The sequence below is a fragment of the Paroedura picta genome, chromosome 16 (genome assembly GCF_049243985.1).
Source record: "Paroedura picta isolate Pp20150507F chromosome 16, Ppicta_v3.0, whole genome shotgun sequence".
Taxonomy (NCBI): Eukaryota; Metazoa; Chordata; class Lepidosauria; order Squamata; family Gekkonidae; genus Paroedura; species Paroedura picta.
Window position 1 is genome coordinate 13,586,434 of NC_135384.1, and position 15,602 is coordinate 13,602,035.

The 15,602-nt window shown below is 42.0% G+C and overlaps 2 protein-coding genes across 2 annotated transcripts; both read left to right on the plus strand.

Annotated features, from left to right (window-relative positions):
• The first annotated feature begins 5,742 nt into the window (after positions 1–5,742).
• Positions 5,743–6,705, plus strand: LOC143825362 (olfactory receptor 6F1-like). The gene has a single exon (XM_077313388.1). The coding sequence runs from the start codon at positions 5,743–5,745 to the stop codon at positions 6,703–6,705; it is 963 nt and encodes a 320-aa protein (XP_077169503.1).
• Positions 6,706–10,531: 3,826 nt separating this feature from the next.
• On the plus strand, positions 10,532–11,473 carry LOC143825363 (olfactory receptor 6F1-like). Its single transcript, XM_077313389.1, has one exon. It carries the CDS (start codon positions 10,532–10,534, stop codon positions 11,471–11,473), a length of 942 nt encoding a protein of 313 aa, XP_077169504.1.
• Positions 11,474–15,602: the final 4,129 nt, after the last annotated feature.

Below are 15,602 nucleotides of genomic sequence, written 5' to 3' on the forward strand. Positions count from 1 at the left end.
TCTTTATAGTGGCCCCACCTAAATGGTAAAGGTAAAGGTAAAGGTATCCCCTGTGCAAGCACCGAGTCATGTCTGACCCTTGGGGTGACGCCCTCCAGCGTTTTCATGGCAGACTCAATACGGGGTGGTTTGCCAGTGCCTTCCCCAGTCATTACCGTTTTACCCCCCAGCAAGCTGGGTACTCATTTTACCAACCTCGGAAGGATGGAAGGCTGAGTCAACCTTGAGCCGGCTGCTGGGATTGAACTCCCAGCCTCATGGGCAAAGCTTTCAGACTTTGCGCCACAAGAGGCTCTTACCTAAATGGTACAAGTGGCAAAAACTGAACTGAGAAACCCACACAACCCCCTTGTGTATATATACAAAGGAACAAAAGGAGCTTTCTATCAGTACACACTATTGGTCAATGTTATTTTAAACTGACTGGATCCGGCGCACAGCATCTGACCTTGCACTGACAAATCACATACTGAGAATTACTATTCTGCCTCATACCTTAAATCCAGTCTTTGGGAAATCTACAGACACAACCCCCCCCCCTCCACCCCACCAAGACAGCTACTTCATAGGTAGTTTGCAAGGAGGTATCAGGGTGCATGCTGAATATGAGTAGAATGTTGCAGCTCTGGTTATTACAGGTACTTAAAAGAAAACAGACTAGGTTAATTGTATCATGACATACCATCAATAACATTAGAGAACCCAAATCAGAACAAGTAAAACAGCAAAATTTGTGATGGATCTTGTTTTGTGGCTCAGTTTGTAACCTTCTGTTACAAGGTTTGTAACCTTCTGTTCTCAAGAACGGTGGTCCCCAGCCACTGGGCTGCAGCCTGGTGCCGGACCACAAAGGACCCGGCACTGGGCCACAGCTCCCTCTCCCCACCACCCAGGCTGCAAGCTTCTTTTTGTGGGAGGAAGGGGGAGAGGGAAGTGCAGCCGTATGCGCAAATGCGCATGCACAGCCCAACCGTGCATGCCCATTTGCAGCCACACATGGCGCAGACGTGCATGCACAAAACGGCCATGCATGTGCGCATGCACATCCGCCAGATTACCCTCCCACACCCACAGGTCCACAGCCTAAAAAAGGTTGTGGACTACTGCTCTAGAATGCTTCTTTCTTCAACTTATTTATTTAGATTTTCAAAATTCAAATACCTTCATTGGCATAATCAACGCAAAACATCTGTAGAAAAGACAAGGCAATTCAGATCCCAGACCTCTTGGAGAAAATCTTGTGAAGGAATCTTGCGATGCCTTTGGTTACTTGAGGATTGTGATCCAGTAAAAGAAAGTGCACTGATGTTGAGAGGCCGTAAATCTTGCTTGCCCACATGAGAGGATATAGATACCGTTCTCTGAGATGGTTAAGTTGCTCACAGAAAAGGAGAATGTGTTCCACTGACTCAGGTTTCTTTGCAGGATATGAGCAGAGTCTGTTGACATATGGGATTTTGGCATATCGGCCTTTAGTCACTGCTGTTGGTAGGAGGTTTAGCCTTGCTAGCATTTTAAAAAAATGCTTCATGGAAGGCAATTTTAAAGATGTAAAGTACTCCGGAATCCTTTTTACTAGGGGATAGATTTCAAAAAAGATGGGAGAGCATGTTCTGTATGCCCCAGAGAAAGTATTCTGATAGTCAATATCCAGGATTTGTTGCCTGTTGGTATTGTAAGCTCGGTTCTCATCAGTTTTCCAAGAGCTCAATATACAGGCCTACGGACTTTAATTTGGTGTTAATATTAATGAACTAGCATGATAGAAACTTATCAGACAGCATAAGGTAGACTAGGCTCCCAGATTGGGCTCTACAGTAGAATCGCGCTATATCATTTGCCTTGAGTTTTGTGCAGGTTGATATTTGGTTCCAATGTAGGGTTCATTTCAAAGAGTGATGGAAATGGACTCCTAAGTATTTAAAGTGGTGCACTTGCTTGATGAAATGTTCATTTATTTTCCACTTGGTGAGATGGCTGGATTTAGAAAATATGATTATTTTAGATTTGTTGAAATTGATCTGGAGTTGATTTTGATTGCAGTAGCTTGCGAATACTTGGAGAAGTGTTTTTAGGCCAACCTTGGTACAAGAAAGGAGGATCACATCCTCTGCGTACAAAAGGAGGGGCACTGGAGAGCTTCCCAGTGTTGGGTCGTGAGAATGGATTCCTGTAAAATTTTCAGTCAGATCAGATACGTATAGGTTGAATAGATATGGGGCTAAAACACAGCCCTGTTTAACACCTTTGTTGGCAGGTATTCTGTCAGACAGTTTCCCATCTCTGGCACCGTGGATTCGGCAGCCGGTATTTTTGTGAAGGTTATGAATGAGATGCAATAGTCTGGAATCCATTCCCATATCTGATAATTTTTACCATAATCAGGTTCTAGGGATGGAATCGAAAGCGGCTTGCAGATTGAGAAAGGCGGCATAGAGCTTGCCTTGTTTGGCATGGGTGTATTTTGCCACAAGATGATAAAGCGTTAGGATGTGATTGAGAGTGGACTTTCCCATCGTAAAGCTGATCTGTTCTGGCCCCACCTTGGTAGCTGACCATTCCACTAATCTGGATCTGAAATGGCTGGCATAGATTTTTCCAGGGACAGAAAGGAGACTGATAGGTCTGTAGTTGGCTGGGAGGTTTGGTTCACCTTTTTTGAAAATTGGGACAATTACTGCTTCTTTCTAGGAGGCAGGGACTGAAATGCTGAAATTTATTTTGGTGAAAAGAGAAACAAGGAGAGGGGCCCAATAGTTGGCAAATTTTTGAAAGATTTCTGGTGGGAGACCATCAGGGCCAGGTGCCTTGCCACATCAGAGTTTGGAAATGAGTTCTCTGGTTTCATTTTCTTCGACTGGAGGCCAGTAGGGAGATCCAGATGTTAACAATTCTTCATTCCCATCAGGTGGAAGGTTGGAATAATAGAAAACTTTGGATAAATGGTCTACCCAGGATTCCATCTTAATGGTGGAATTTGGTGCAGATTGAGTGCCACCGAGGCCCTGGCGCATAAGTTCCCAGAACAGCCGATTGTCACGAGATTGAAGAGCTCATGTTAGAAAGGTTATCCCAGGCCTTGGTAATGGCTGGTTGTCTTTTTGGACTTGGTCAGGCTGTAAAAGTTCTTTCTGCCAACGGAAATGTGTGCGTGACTTCCTTGAGCCCAAAATGTGCTCCTGCAAGTCAATGGACATACAGCGTGCTTCAGTCACTCCACAGACTCAGCTTTATCTTTGCTTTTTGAACACCCTTTGAGTAGCTTAAGATAACTTAACTGGAGTGCAACCACTTGATTTTGGACTCCTTTGCTGGACCCAATTCTTTGCTGGATCGTTTAGCTTTTGGACAATAACATACAGCTGTGCTTTTGAGAGCTATCTCCCCCTCCCTCTAAAAGACACACAGAGCCAAAATGGAGGACCTCTGGAGTCTTAAAATCAGCTTTAATTCCTGGAGGACTTCAGGCCTCATGCGGAGGCTAATGAACCTGGATTCATTATTCATGTTTTAATCAGCTCTTGGATGCTAATAACAAATGACAAAGAGCAATAAATATGGTTGCAAGCAAAATAATTTTAAAAAACCCTCCAGGGAACTGTGCAATCCCTGAACTAGTCCACATATCATAGTTCTTCAGGGAATTTCTAGAGGATGGAGCCATAGTCTCTAAATTATCCCATAAAGGAAAAAAGTCACAAAGGTACATTATGAAGAGATGATGTAAATGTTCTTCATTTGACCATCTACATTTCTAGTATATAATATGTAGGAGGCTCTTATCCTCGAGTTTTGCTCTACCAGTTAATACACAGTACTTGAAAATATGGAGAACAATTGAGAACAAATGTAAACTACTTGATGGGTGTGTGGATACTACAGCACATCCAGAGTGGTATTGTGTGAACACTCTTCCAAAGAACATCGGGGAGCAGATAACTGGTAAGTAGCTTCTTTGCTTACATTCTGAGTACAAGCTGTAAAATGCGTCACACTTTTGGGACTCAGTATTCTGACTCAGGAAAGCTTATGCCAAAAATTTGGAATTTGCTAAGAAGAAGGAGAGTTGGTTTTTATATGTCACTTTACCAGAATGAGTCTCATAGCAGCTTAAAATTGCCTCCCCTTTTCTCTTCCCACAACAGACACCTTGTGAGGCAGATGAGGCTGAGAGAGTTCTGATATTACTGACCAATTAGAACAAATCTATCAGTCTTGTGGCAAGCCCAAGGTCACCCAGCTGGCTGCATTTGAGAGAGTGGGGAATCTAACCCGGCTCACCACATTAGATCTCCACTACACCAAACTGACACCCTCCCAAAACATTTACTGGACTTGTGACCAGTTCAGTTGTTCACAGGCATCCATTCAAATATAACAATTGAATGGTGTGAGGTCCACTGGTCAGCTGCTAAGTTTAAATATCTGGCAACCATTTTAAACCTAACCGTTGAGTGGTGGACTGGCCGAGTTGTTAGATATAAACAGCTGAGAGGCACTGAAGCTTCGGACTTTGCTCTCCCCTTTCAAATCACAAGTTATAAAGTGCAAATATAACAAGATTTTCATTCTGTAAAGGTAAAGGTAAAGGTATCCCCTGTGCAAGCACTGGGTCATGTCTGACTCTTGGGGTGACGCCCTCTAGCGTTTTCATGGCAGACTCAATATGGGGTGGTTTGCCAATGCCTTCCCCAGTCATTACCGTTTACCCCCCAGCAAGTAGCTGGGTACCCATTTTATAGCTGAATAGAAAATACAATTCTGATTTTCTGATGCTGATCAAAATACCAAGAATTTACCTTTTCCCCCTTCCCTGATGGAAGTTTTGGAAATATTCAATGATGATAAGGATTCCAAAAGACAGTTTTCAAATCTTCATGAAGATGAGATCATAACATATGTGCTTTTCCTCCACACTCTCAAGTCATTGATGTGAGGATATTTTCGACCATACACATGAAGAAGGCATATGAAAATTCCTCAAATTCCCCACTATCATTACAGCTCCTTTCATCTCCCAGAAAGATAATTACTGAAAATCCAAAAAACACACAGAAGAACAGCTGCGAGGGTGGACATTGGTGACCTGGAGCAATGAGAAGGAGGGTAAGAAACTGTCCCCTCGCCTTTGTGGAATGTCAGTTCTGGAAAATGAAAGAGGAATAATTTCAACCCTTCCATCTTCCTGACTCCAGATCATAAGACTATTCCTCCAACTGGCTCCCTTCCACCCTGGGATTCATATAGTCAAGGGCCAAAAGGAGTGGCAGCAATGGAGTGGAATGCAAGAGAACTACATTCTCTGTACATACAATGGCATTATATGACCCATTGCTCCTGTTATTATTTGTCGAACAAGAACAATGGTGTTTTATGGAATGGAAGTTAATGGCTCACTACCTTAAGAACTTCCAGTTTATATACTGATATTAAGGATGATATAGATGGCAATGGGGGGGGCATAGATAAACAGTATCAAGAGGGAATATGAATTTATTCTGTTGATCTGCCCTTTGGCCCAATGGTTCATTTGGCAAGAGCAGGGAAATTCCTCATATGGTAGCCACAATTGCTGACGTGCCTGCTGCTTTATCTGCAAACATGTATTTCAGCATACAGTCTGTTTTTAACCATTGGAAAGAGGATGATTCCATTTTTGAAAAGGGGGTAACACATATTATGCTGGAGGGGGGAAATTATGTGTCACAGTAGCATTTTGTTTCAGCAGACAGAATTGGAGAAATGGAAGAGCTTAACGAAAGAGCACAAAACAAAACCAGAGTGATGGAATTCATCTTGCTCGGCTTCCCTGGGTCTCACTATGGACAGGTGGGGATCTTCATGAGCTTTCTTATCATGTACATCTTGACAGTTTTAGGAAATGTCACCATCATCATTCTAGTGATAACGAACTCTCATCTTCACACTCCCATGTACTTCTTCCTTTGCAACCTGTCTTTCCTGGAGCTATGGTTCACAATGGCCATCATGCCTAAAACCCTTTTTGTCTTAATCAGAGTGAGCAGAAGTATCTCTTTCACTGGTTGCCTCCTGCAGCTGTTCTTCAATTATTCCTTTGGGTGCACAGAATTCTTCTTGCTTTCTGTTATGGCTTATGATAGATATTTGGCAATTTGTTATCCACTGCAGTACAGCACCCTAATGGACATCAAACTTTGCTGTAAATTGGTTGTTATTTCTTGGCTATTTGGGTTTCTTGCTATGAGTACACCAACCTTTCTGATCTCAAAGTTGTTCTTCTGTGGACCCAATGTGATTAACCATTTCTATTGCCATATTGATTCCTGGATATTTCTTTCTTGTACTGACACTTATCCTGTTGAAATGGCAATGTTTGTCGTAGCTATCGTTGTCATTTTGGGTTCCTGTTTGATAACATTTCTTTCCTATGCATATATAATTGCTACAATACTGCGCATTGCTTCTGCCAAAGGTCGTCTAAAGGCCTTTTCGACATGCTCCTCCCATTTGGCTGTTGTGATTATTTGGTTCGGATCAACCATGTTTCTTTATATCAAACCCTCTAAGCGATCATCTGGAGAAATGACCAGAATTGTGAACATCTTAAATACCATCGTGACACCTTTGTTGAATCCTTTTATCTATTCTCTACGGAACAAAGATGTGAAGGTAGCCTTGAAACATGCCTTACATTGGAGAAAAAGAAAAACAGTTCTTATGTGACTGGGAAAAAAACATTTAGAAAATGCTATGAAAATATAGATGGAAGCTAGACTCTTGATTCACCCACAAGTTCTATTTTTGGTTCAACAGGTATGGGGAAAATTAGTAGGGATGATGACAGCCATGTTGGCCATGTGTGGCCAGGTGAGATGGGCCATGTGAGCAACTGGGGACTGGGTCTGTAAAGGCACAAAAGGTCTTCCACAATGACATATGACAAGAACTATGGCTGTGCAGCAAGAAAGTGGAAGGCCCACTGGTGGACATACTCACTGCACCACTTGGCCAGCTCACCCGGCCATCAGATAATATATATTTTATTCAAATCAAGTTGAAAAGGTAAGTTATTTAAAACTTAAATATTAGTGATTGGTTCCACCTTCCAGCTTGCAATACACCAATAACACCCAGCTCTTCCTCCTGATGGACAGCCACTCTGATTCATCCCCAGACTCATTAGCCAGATATCTGGAAGCAGTGATGAGTTGGCTCAAGAAGAGCCATCTGAAACACAATCCTTCCAAGATGGGGGTCTGGTGGTTCAGTAGGAAGGGACCTGGTGAGGAAGCATGGCTTTCCTACCTGGATGGGGTACAGCTACTAGTAACATACTCACCCAGGAACGTAGGTATGATCTTTGAAACCTCCCTCTCCATGGAGTAACGTATCACTAGAGTTGCATGGGTAGCATTCTTCTGCTTGTTCCAAGCTAATCTAGTAGGTCCTTACCTGGCCCCAGAATATCTAGCCACATTGCTCCAGGCGATAGTCACCTCTAGGTTGGATTTTTGCAACTTGTTCTACATGGGCCTACTCTTATCCCTAATCCAGAAGGTACAACTGGTGCAAAACACAGCAGCCAGAGTTTTCACAAGAACATCTTAGAGGGTTCATGTCCTGTCCATTCTCAAACAGCTGAATTGGTTACCACTTGAATACCAGATCAGGCTTAAAGTTCTGGTAATCACCTTCAAGATCATACATAGTCTAAGCCCTGAGTATTGAATTTAAATTTATTGTTGAAGCCAAAGCCATGACAATCATGCAAACAAAGCATTAAAACAGTAAAATGAATATATATACGCATATATGTCACAGTATAAACAAGTGATCACAATAGGAAAATTGCATGTGCAGAATAAAATAAGTGAAGAGAAATAAAAATATTATACATCAACTAATACAAGGATTCCTCAGCCATACTTGAAACAAACCTTTTTCTAATAATAATGGATGAGGAAATGTAATTAACAGCCATTAAAATGACAGGAAGGACAATATCTGCCAAAAGAAATATTATTTTATCATCGTCAGATCCAGAGAGAGTGGAAAGTAATGTGTTCAAACTGATTTGAATGCTATTGTATGGAGGGCAATACAGGATGTAGTGGCTAAGGTCGTCTATTTTGTTAAGTCTGCAAGGGCAAAGCTGACAATCTGGTGGGACCCAATTAAATCTGCCATGCAAGTATGCAGAAGGGAAGGTCTGAAATCTTACACAAGTAATGGCTTATCTAAAATGGGCATTCGTTAGGCATCTTTTCCATGAACCCAAATTTGAATTGGTGGAATGAGCTGCCGGAAGAACCGCGGGCCCTTATGGAGCTTCCAACCTTCTGAAGGACCGGCAAAATGGCTCTCTTCCACAAGGCATTTGGTTCAGAGTCAGGCTGTACCTCGATTATGTATCTGGTCCCACTGTCTACTCTCATTTGGTGGGGTTGCTATTGGATGGGTAACCTTCATTGGGCCAGGCCTTGCTGATATATACTCCAACTTATTTTCCTGGCCCATTGGCATAATCTTACTCAGAACAAAGCTGGACAGAAGTAGCAAATGATATTGGGTTTCAGTTTAATGTTTAGAATTTTATTCAGATGTCTATGCTTTTTTGTAATTTGTATTTTACTGATGTACCCCACCTCAACACCATTCCTGGAGAGGGGTAGGTTAGAACTCTCAAAAGTAATAAATAAATAATTAGTAAGAGTTTCTTGTGGCCACATGGACATTTCTTTAGAGATCTATATGGGAGAGAACAGATAACTATAAGGTGCCAACTGGTCAAAAATGGCATGGAAACACCCTCCCCCCCAAGTATTTGAGAGACAACATATACATAAATGTAATTATTGTTATAGTATGCAAGACAGATCCTATACCAAAAACCTGTACCATCAAGGTGATACATTTCAATAAAAAGTCATTGAAATAGATTGCTTCCCAAAGAACTGATTGGCTAACCTTCAAAGAAGAAACTAATAAGAGATTGTCAGTATTCTCCAGAAACTGATTATATGAGGTCCTTGGGAACTGAGTAATGGCCCAGTTCAAAGAAGTTCTTAAGGGAGCAGAATAATCTTTGTAGTCTTTGGGGACAAAATCTCAAGGCAATTTCAGGTTGGGATGACCAAAAACTATTTATTTAGCTTCCTGTATCTCAGACAGAAATTATTGTTTTGGAGGGGCTACATGCTAGGCTTGAATCTAGAAGCCATCCATTCAATACAATATAGTTGGGAACAATATTAGGTTTTATATGGAAGATCTCTGAAGGAAGGATAGCTGAATAAATCCAAACACATCAATTGCACTGTCCTATTCGGAGAATAAGTGGTAAGTGTTCTTTGGGTATTTAAATATCATTCTAAGTCTTACAGGTCCAGCATCCAGTACCAAATTCTGCTGTATATAGTTTACCTCTAACTTTTTCCTTCCAAAAAATATTTACTGGAAGAGAAGTTAAGGGATAAGTCAAGAAATGGAGGATATGGTATACATGGGTATGTCATAATTTTGCATGAGGGTGTTCGTATCCCCCCTCTTTGATTCTGTTTTCATTATATGGCAGTGTCAGATGAGGTCAGAATGATCCATCTAACTCTGCTGCCCCCCCATTAATCGTCAATATCATCCATTTATTCTTCTTTACACATAAATGTGTATGGTTTATAATATAAAAAGGAAAGTGGAATCCCTTTTCATCACTGAAAAGTTATATCTGGGATGGTGAAATCTTCATACACAAAAACACACATGGAACCATGGCTGAAGTAAGGATTAATGGGAAGAACAGAATGAGAAAACTAGCTGGCTACATTCTTCTGGATGAAATTCTGCACAGAATAAAGCTGTTCAAGCAAGATCATGTGAGCATAGTATGAAAGATAATAAAGTATCGCCTGATGTTCTGTTTAAAGAGAAACACAACTTCTACTGAAACTGAAATTCAATGGGTTGGATTATATCAATCTTGCTGATTATGTATAAAAGAGAAGAACTTCCTATGGGTCATCCAAAAGTCTATGCAGAAATCATCTAGATCTGGAGGAACATTGGGCTGGATCCAGACAGCTTTTCATGACAACCTCATCTCTACACTTCTCTTTATTGCAGTCCACATGGCTTGTATCAATGCAGGCCACATCTTTTTGGGTGTCCAAAGAGAACCCTTTCTCCCACTTGCACCAGCTGAAATGCTGGCTGGATCTATCTGAAATGGAAGATCACATCCATAATGGAGAACATGCTGTGGAATTGGAGGAAAGGGTTAGCATTCAAGACATTATTTTCTCTTCTATTATTTTGTCCATGACAGTGGTTATGGAAATGGTTTTAGTTACAAGACAAACAATGGGAAAGAATTTGCTCTGATTCATTTTATATATTACTAAGACAATGCTAGAAAGATAATGAATTCCTAAGCATTAGTGCTTCTCCAACAGTCAGTTTATGTCTTTATAATTGAAACCCCAAGTTCTTAAATTAAAGTAGTACTTGTGAATGTTTCATTCAAAATTTTGTCTCAGCAGACAAAACAGGGGAAATGGGAGGATATATTCAAAGAGGACAAAATGAAACCAGAGTGATGGAATTCATCCTTCTCGGCTTTCCTGGGCCCCCATATGAACAGGTGTTCATCTTCACACTCTTCCTTATCATGTATCTCCTGACAGTTCTGGGGAACATGTCCATCATAATTTTAGTAATCACACAACAACGTCTCCATTCTCCCATGTACTTCTTCCTCTGCAATCTCTCTTTCCTAGAGATATGGTACACCACTGTGATCATTCCTAAGACCCTTGGAATCATTATGGGGACTAGTAGAAACATCTCCTTAGCTGCCTGCAATCTACAGATGTACTTAATTTTTGCCTTTGGATGCACAGAATATTTCCTGCTTGCTGTCATGGCCTATGACCGATATTTGGCTATATGTTTCCCTTTGCACTATAGCACCATCATGGATATTAGCCTTTCTGGCAAGCTGGCAGTTGTCTCTTGGCTGTGTGGATTTCTTCTCATCTGTATCCCAGCATTTCTGATCTCAAGATTATCCTTTTGTGGCTCCAATGTGATTAACCATTTCTTGTGCAACATTGATTCATGGATAATTCTCTCCTGCACGGACACCTATATCATTGAATTGGCAACTTTTATTATTTCCATCTTTGTAATCTTGGGCTCTTGTCTGATCACCCTTCTTTCCTACATATACATCATTTCTACCATTCTACAAATGTCTTCTGCCAAAGGACAGCAGAAGGCTTTTTCTACATGTTCTTCCCATCTTGCTGTTGTAGTTATCTGGTATGGATCCACCATCTTTCTTTTTGTTAAGCCATCTAAGCGGTCGTCTTTAGAAATTACCAAAGGCGTGACCATCCTGAATACTATTGTGACACCACTGCTGAATCCTTTTATTTACACCCTAAGAAACAAAGAGGTCAGGGAGGCTGCGAAAAGTCTACTGCATAGGGGATAAAAAGGAGTGTGTTGTTATAAGATCTGCAGATAGACAGAACATGCTTTAAAAATATGGCCAGGGAGACAATGGTGATCATCCGTGTGGAGTTTGACATCCTATCATCCTTTGGTTGATACACGCAGACTTGCATGGGCTAGGTAGATGAACTGACAGGCATGTTAGTCAAAGCCATGACCTAGTTGTCCTGTACTGTGCCAAGGCTTCTTTCAGATGTTGCCAGTAAAGTTGTAGTCATTTTACTCCAAAAGGTTGAAAATGACTATGGCATGGTTGGGGTTTCCACAAGGGGATTCTTTGCTTCAAGGCAATATTGACCAAGATTTTTGTTTGGTTGTTTATTTTCTTATGAAAAGACAGCTTCTCAGCTGTTAGGTCTCTGGGTTCATAGATGAGGGCACTCGGAATTTATTTCAGCTCTTTGTAGTGACCCCACTTGGATGGTACCAGAGGCAAAACGGAAGTGAGAAAACCACTTAAGGCAGTCACTTTGTACATGGTGGACAAAGTCCTGGAGATACCAGGATACTGAATCTGGGTAGACTTTTGCAGCTCTGAAGATTCTTGGGAAGTGACTAGAGTCACAGGGATGCTTGGTGCCAACTCAGCAACCGGGTGCTCCTGAGGGACCAGAACTGGAGTGGAAAGCAGGCAGCTAGGGACTCTGAACACCAATGAGGTGAACTGTGTCTGATTGTTAGAGATAATTGTCCCCGGTAACATATGGTTAGCAAGAAGTCAATGAATCACAAAACTGCACCAGTGATTGGGGCTGTTTTCTCCAGAAGAACTGATGCCTTCCTTCCTTCCTTCCTTCCTTCCTTCCTTCCTTCCTTCCTTCCTTCCTTCCTTCCTTCCTTCCTTCCATCCTTCCATCCTTCCTTCCTTCCTTCCTTCCTTCCTTCCTTCCTTCCTTCCTTCCTTCCTTCCTTCCTTCCATCCTTCCATCCTTCCTTCCTTCCTTCCTTCCTTCCTTCCATCCTTCCTTCCTTCCTTCCTTCCTTCCTTCCTTCCTTCCTTCCTTCCTTCCTTCCTTCCTTCCTTCCCTCTCTGTCCAGACTCCACCTGGAATTTGGCAACCCAGCTGGCTGCATATGGAGGAGGAGTCAGGAATCAAACCCAGCTCTTGAGGTTAGAGTCTACTACTCTGTAACCACTTCAGCACACTGGATCTCAAGATTAAGGGGGGAGCAGGGGAGAGGAGAGTCAGAACACAGGAAGGGCACAATGCAGGTCTATATGCTAGCCTGATGTATTTTCCTCTAGTGAATTCATAGCATTTCAAACATTGCAACATTATAACCTGCATAACAGCTGTAGTGCAACTTTTGTTTAGAGGGTGGCCGGATAAAGAGTTGCACTGTTGGGCACAACTGGTGGTAGGGGGGATTCTGGGGGCTCTAGTCAGTGTGTTGTTTCATCGATTCAAATGAATGTTTCATTCATAATGCCCAGGTGTGTAGCATTTCCAGGACTTTCCAGCACAGTTTAAGGTCTTGACAGGTCTACAGGCACTGCACTAAATTTTGCAGAAACTTCCAGGGCTGAATAAAGCCAAAGCAATCAGACAAGTGGCTGGGTGAGAGGGTGAGCTCAGAGACAGGTGGAGGAAAGCTCCTTAGGAATTATTCTTTCTATAAAAATTATCTAAGGAAGTGTAGCATCCCTAGTACTGCTCTAGGAATCTCTTGAGTGCTGGCAACAAGGAAACTGTGAAATCTCCAACCAAATCAATGGAAATCAGATTTTCGTGAGGCTTTGAGTTGTGATTATATATGCATCTCAAACTGTGTATCAGAGTTTTGTTTTGTTTTAATTTTCAGAGGAGGTGAATTGTAACAGTGTACCCAATCAATAACGAAAACCCAAGTAAGAGTAAAGTTTGGTGTAGGAGAGAGCCAGTTTGGTGTAGTGGTTAGGAGTGTAGACTTCTAATCTGGCATGCCGGGTTTGATTCTGCACTCCCCCACATGCAGCCAGCTGATAAAACTGTTCTAACCGAGTAGGAATATCAGGGTTCTCTCAGCCTCACCCACTTCCCAGGGTTTCTGTTGTGGGGAGAGGAAAGGGAAGGAGACTGTAAGCCGCTTTGAGCCTCCATCGGGTAGAGAAAAGCGGCATATAAGAACCAACTCTTCTTCTTCTTCTGATGCCAAATATCAGATGGATAACACAACAAATTCCATCAGAGTAGTAATTATTACACATTGGTCATAAGGCACTAAGGAACATAGAATAGTTAGGTGGCTAGATTTCCTTTGGTTGGCTCAAACCAGCTTTTCACTGGTGACAAAAGATGATTATTCACCCCCACCAGCAAAGAGCCTATGCTGGGGGTCATGAGACTTGTATGTACAAATTCCAGATGGGATGTGAATTGGCAGGAAATTGGGGAGTTTGAGTGCAAATGCTGTCTAGATCCAACCCATTATTTCACATACACATATCTTGATCAATTGAAATTAATTTGCACAGATTATCCCCTTGGCTAGAATAGAGATGGACATGATCTCTAAGTATTTTGGCAGCTTGCTTCAATTTGAGTCTCATGAACCAGGGCCTCATAGGTAAACCAAACAGTTTTATGGTTTGTGACTCAGCTGTCTTGTGGCTTTTGCAGGGAGCAGAATGAATGGGGTTAAAGGGACTCAGGGTTCCTTTAAACCCCTGCTTTCTGCTCTATCTGCAGACTTCCACAAACCACCCTGAACTGCTTTAAAAGTTTGTAGAAGTTCATGACACTCAACCTGTCAAGAACTTCGATTTGTGAACCGCTAACCGGGCAAAATTTGTGATGAATTTTGTTTCTGGTTCAGTTTGTAACCATCCATAGTCTAGAATGCTTCTCATTTCAACTTATGAAAAAGTTTCTTCAAAGGATTAATTGATAACATAACTCTGAAATTACCATATTCATGCATAGGTTAGCAAGATGTTATTTCTATGGAACTTAGAATTTTAGACAGAGTACTTGGAGGAGAGTTTTTCAAATACTCTGGTCCACAAAACAACGAGTGAGTGAATTCTAGGACAAATCAACCTTGAATTGTTTCTAGAAGCTAGAATGTCTGAACTGAGGCTATTGGACACATCCTGAGAAGGCCAGACTCACTAAATAAGCCAATCATACTAGGAATTGTTGGACACTGTAGGAAATAAAGAAGGCACAATATGAGACAGATTAACTCATTCCAAGACCTGAGCAAGGCTGTTAATGAATGTGTTGTTGTTGTTGTTGTTAGGTGCAAAGTCGTGTCCGACCCATTGCGACTCCATGGACAATGATCCTCCAGGCTTTCCTGTCCTCTACCATTCCCCGGAGTCCATTTAAGTTTGCACCTACTGCTTCAGTGACTCCATCCAGCCACCTCATTCTCTGTCGTCCCCTTCTTCTTTTGCCCCCGATCGCTCCCAGCATTAGGCTCTTCTCCAGGGAGTCCTTTCCTCTCATGAGGTGGCCAAAGTATTTGAGTTTCATTGTCAGGATCTGGCTTTCTAAGGAGCAGTTAGGGCTCATCTCCTCTAGGACTGACCGGTTTGTTCGCCTTGCAGTCCAAGGGACTCGCAAGAGTCTTCTCCAGCACCAGAGTACAAAAGCCTCAATTCTTTGACGCTCGGCCTTCCTTATGGTCCAACTTTCGCAGCCATACATTGCAACTGGGAATACCATAGCCTTGACTAAACGCACTTTTGTTGGCAAGGTGACGTCTCTGCTTTTTAGGATTCTGTCTAGATTTGCCATAGCTTTCCTCCCCAGGAGCAAGTGTCTTTTAATTTCTTTGCTGCAGTGATCTTGGAGCCCATGAAAATAAAATCTGTCACTATCTCCATTTCTTCCCCATCTATTTGCCAGGAATTGAGAGGGCCGGATGCCATGATCTTTGCCATGAGTGTGTTGGTGGTCACTAATTCATAGGGTTGCCAGAAGCTGGGAACAATTCAATGTCATTTAAAACACACACATAGTATCCAAGTAACTTTTCCACTATGAAAAAGGAAATATGTGTCCCTTTGACCCACTAAAGCCGTTTGTGCTGGAGATCATGGGACCTTCATGGGGTTGGCCACCGTGAGTGAAAAGCTGGCCGATCCTCATCCAAGGACTGTAAAACTGACAAACCACAAAGTT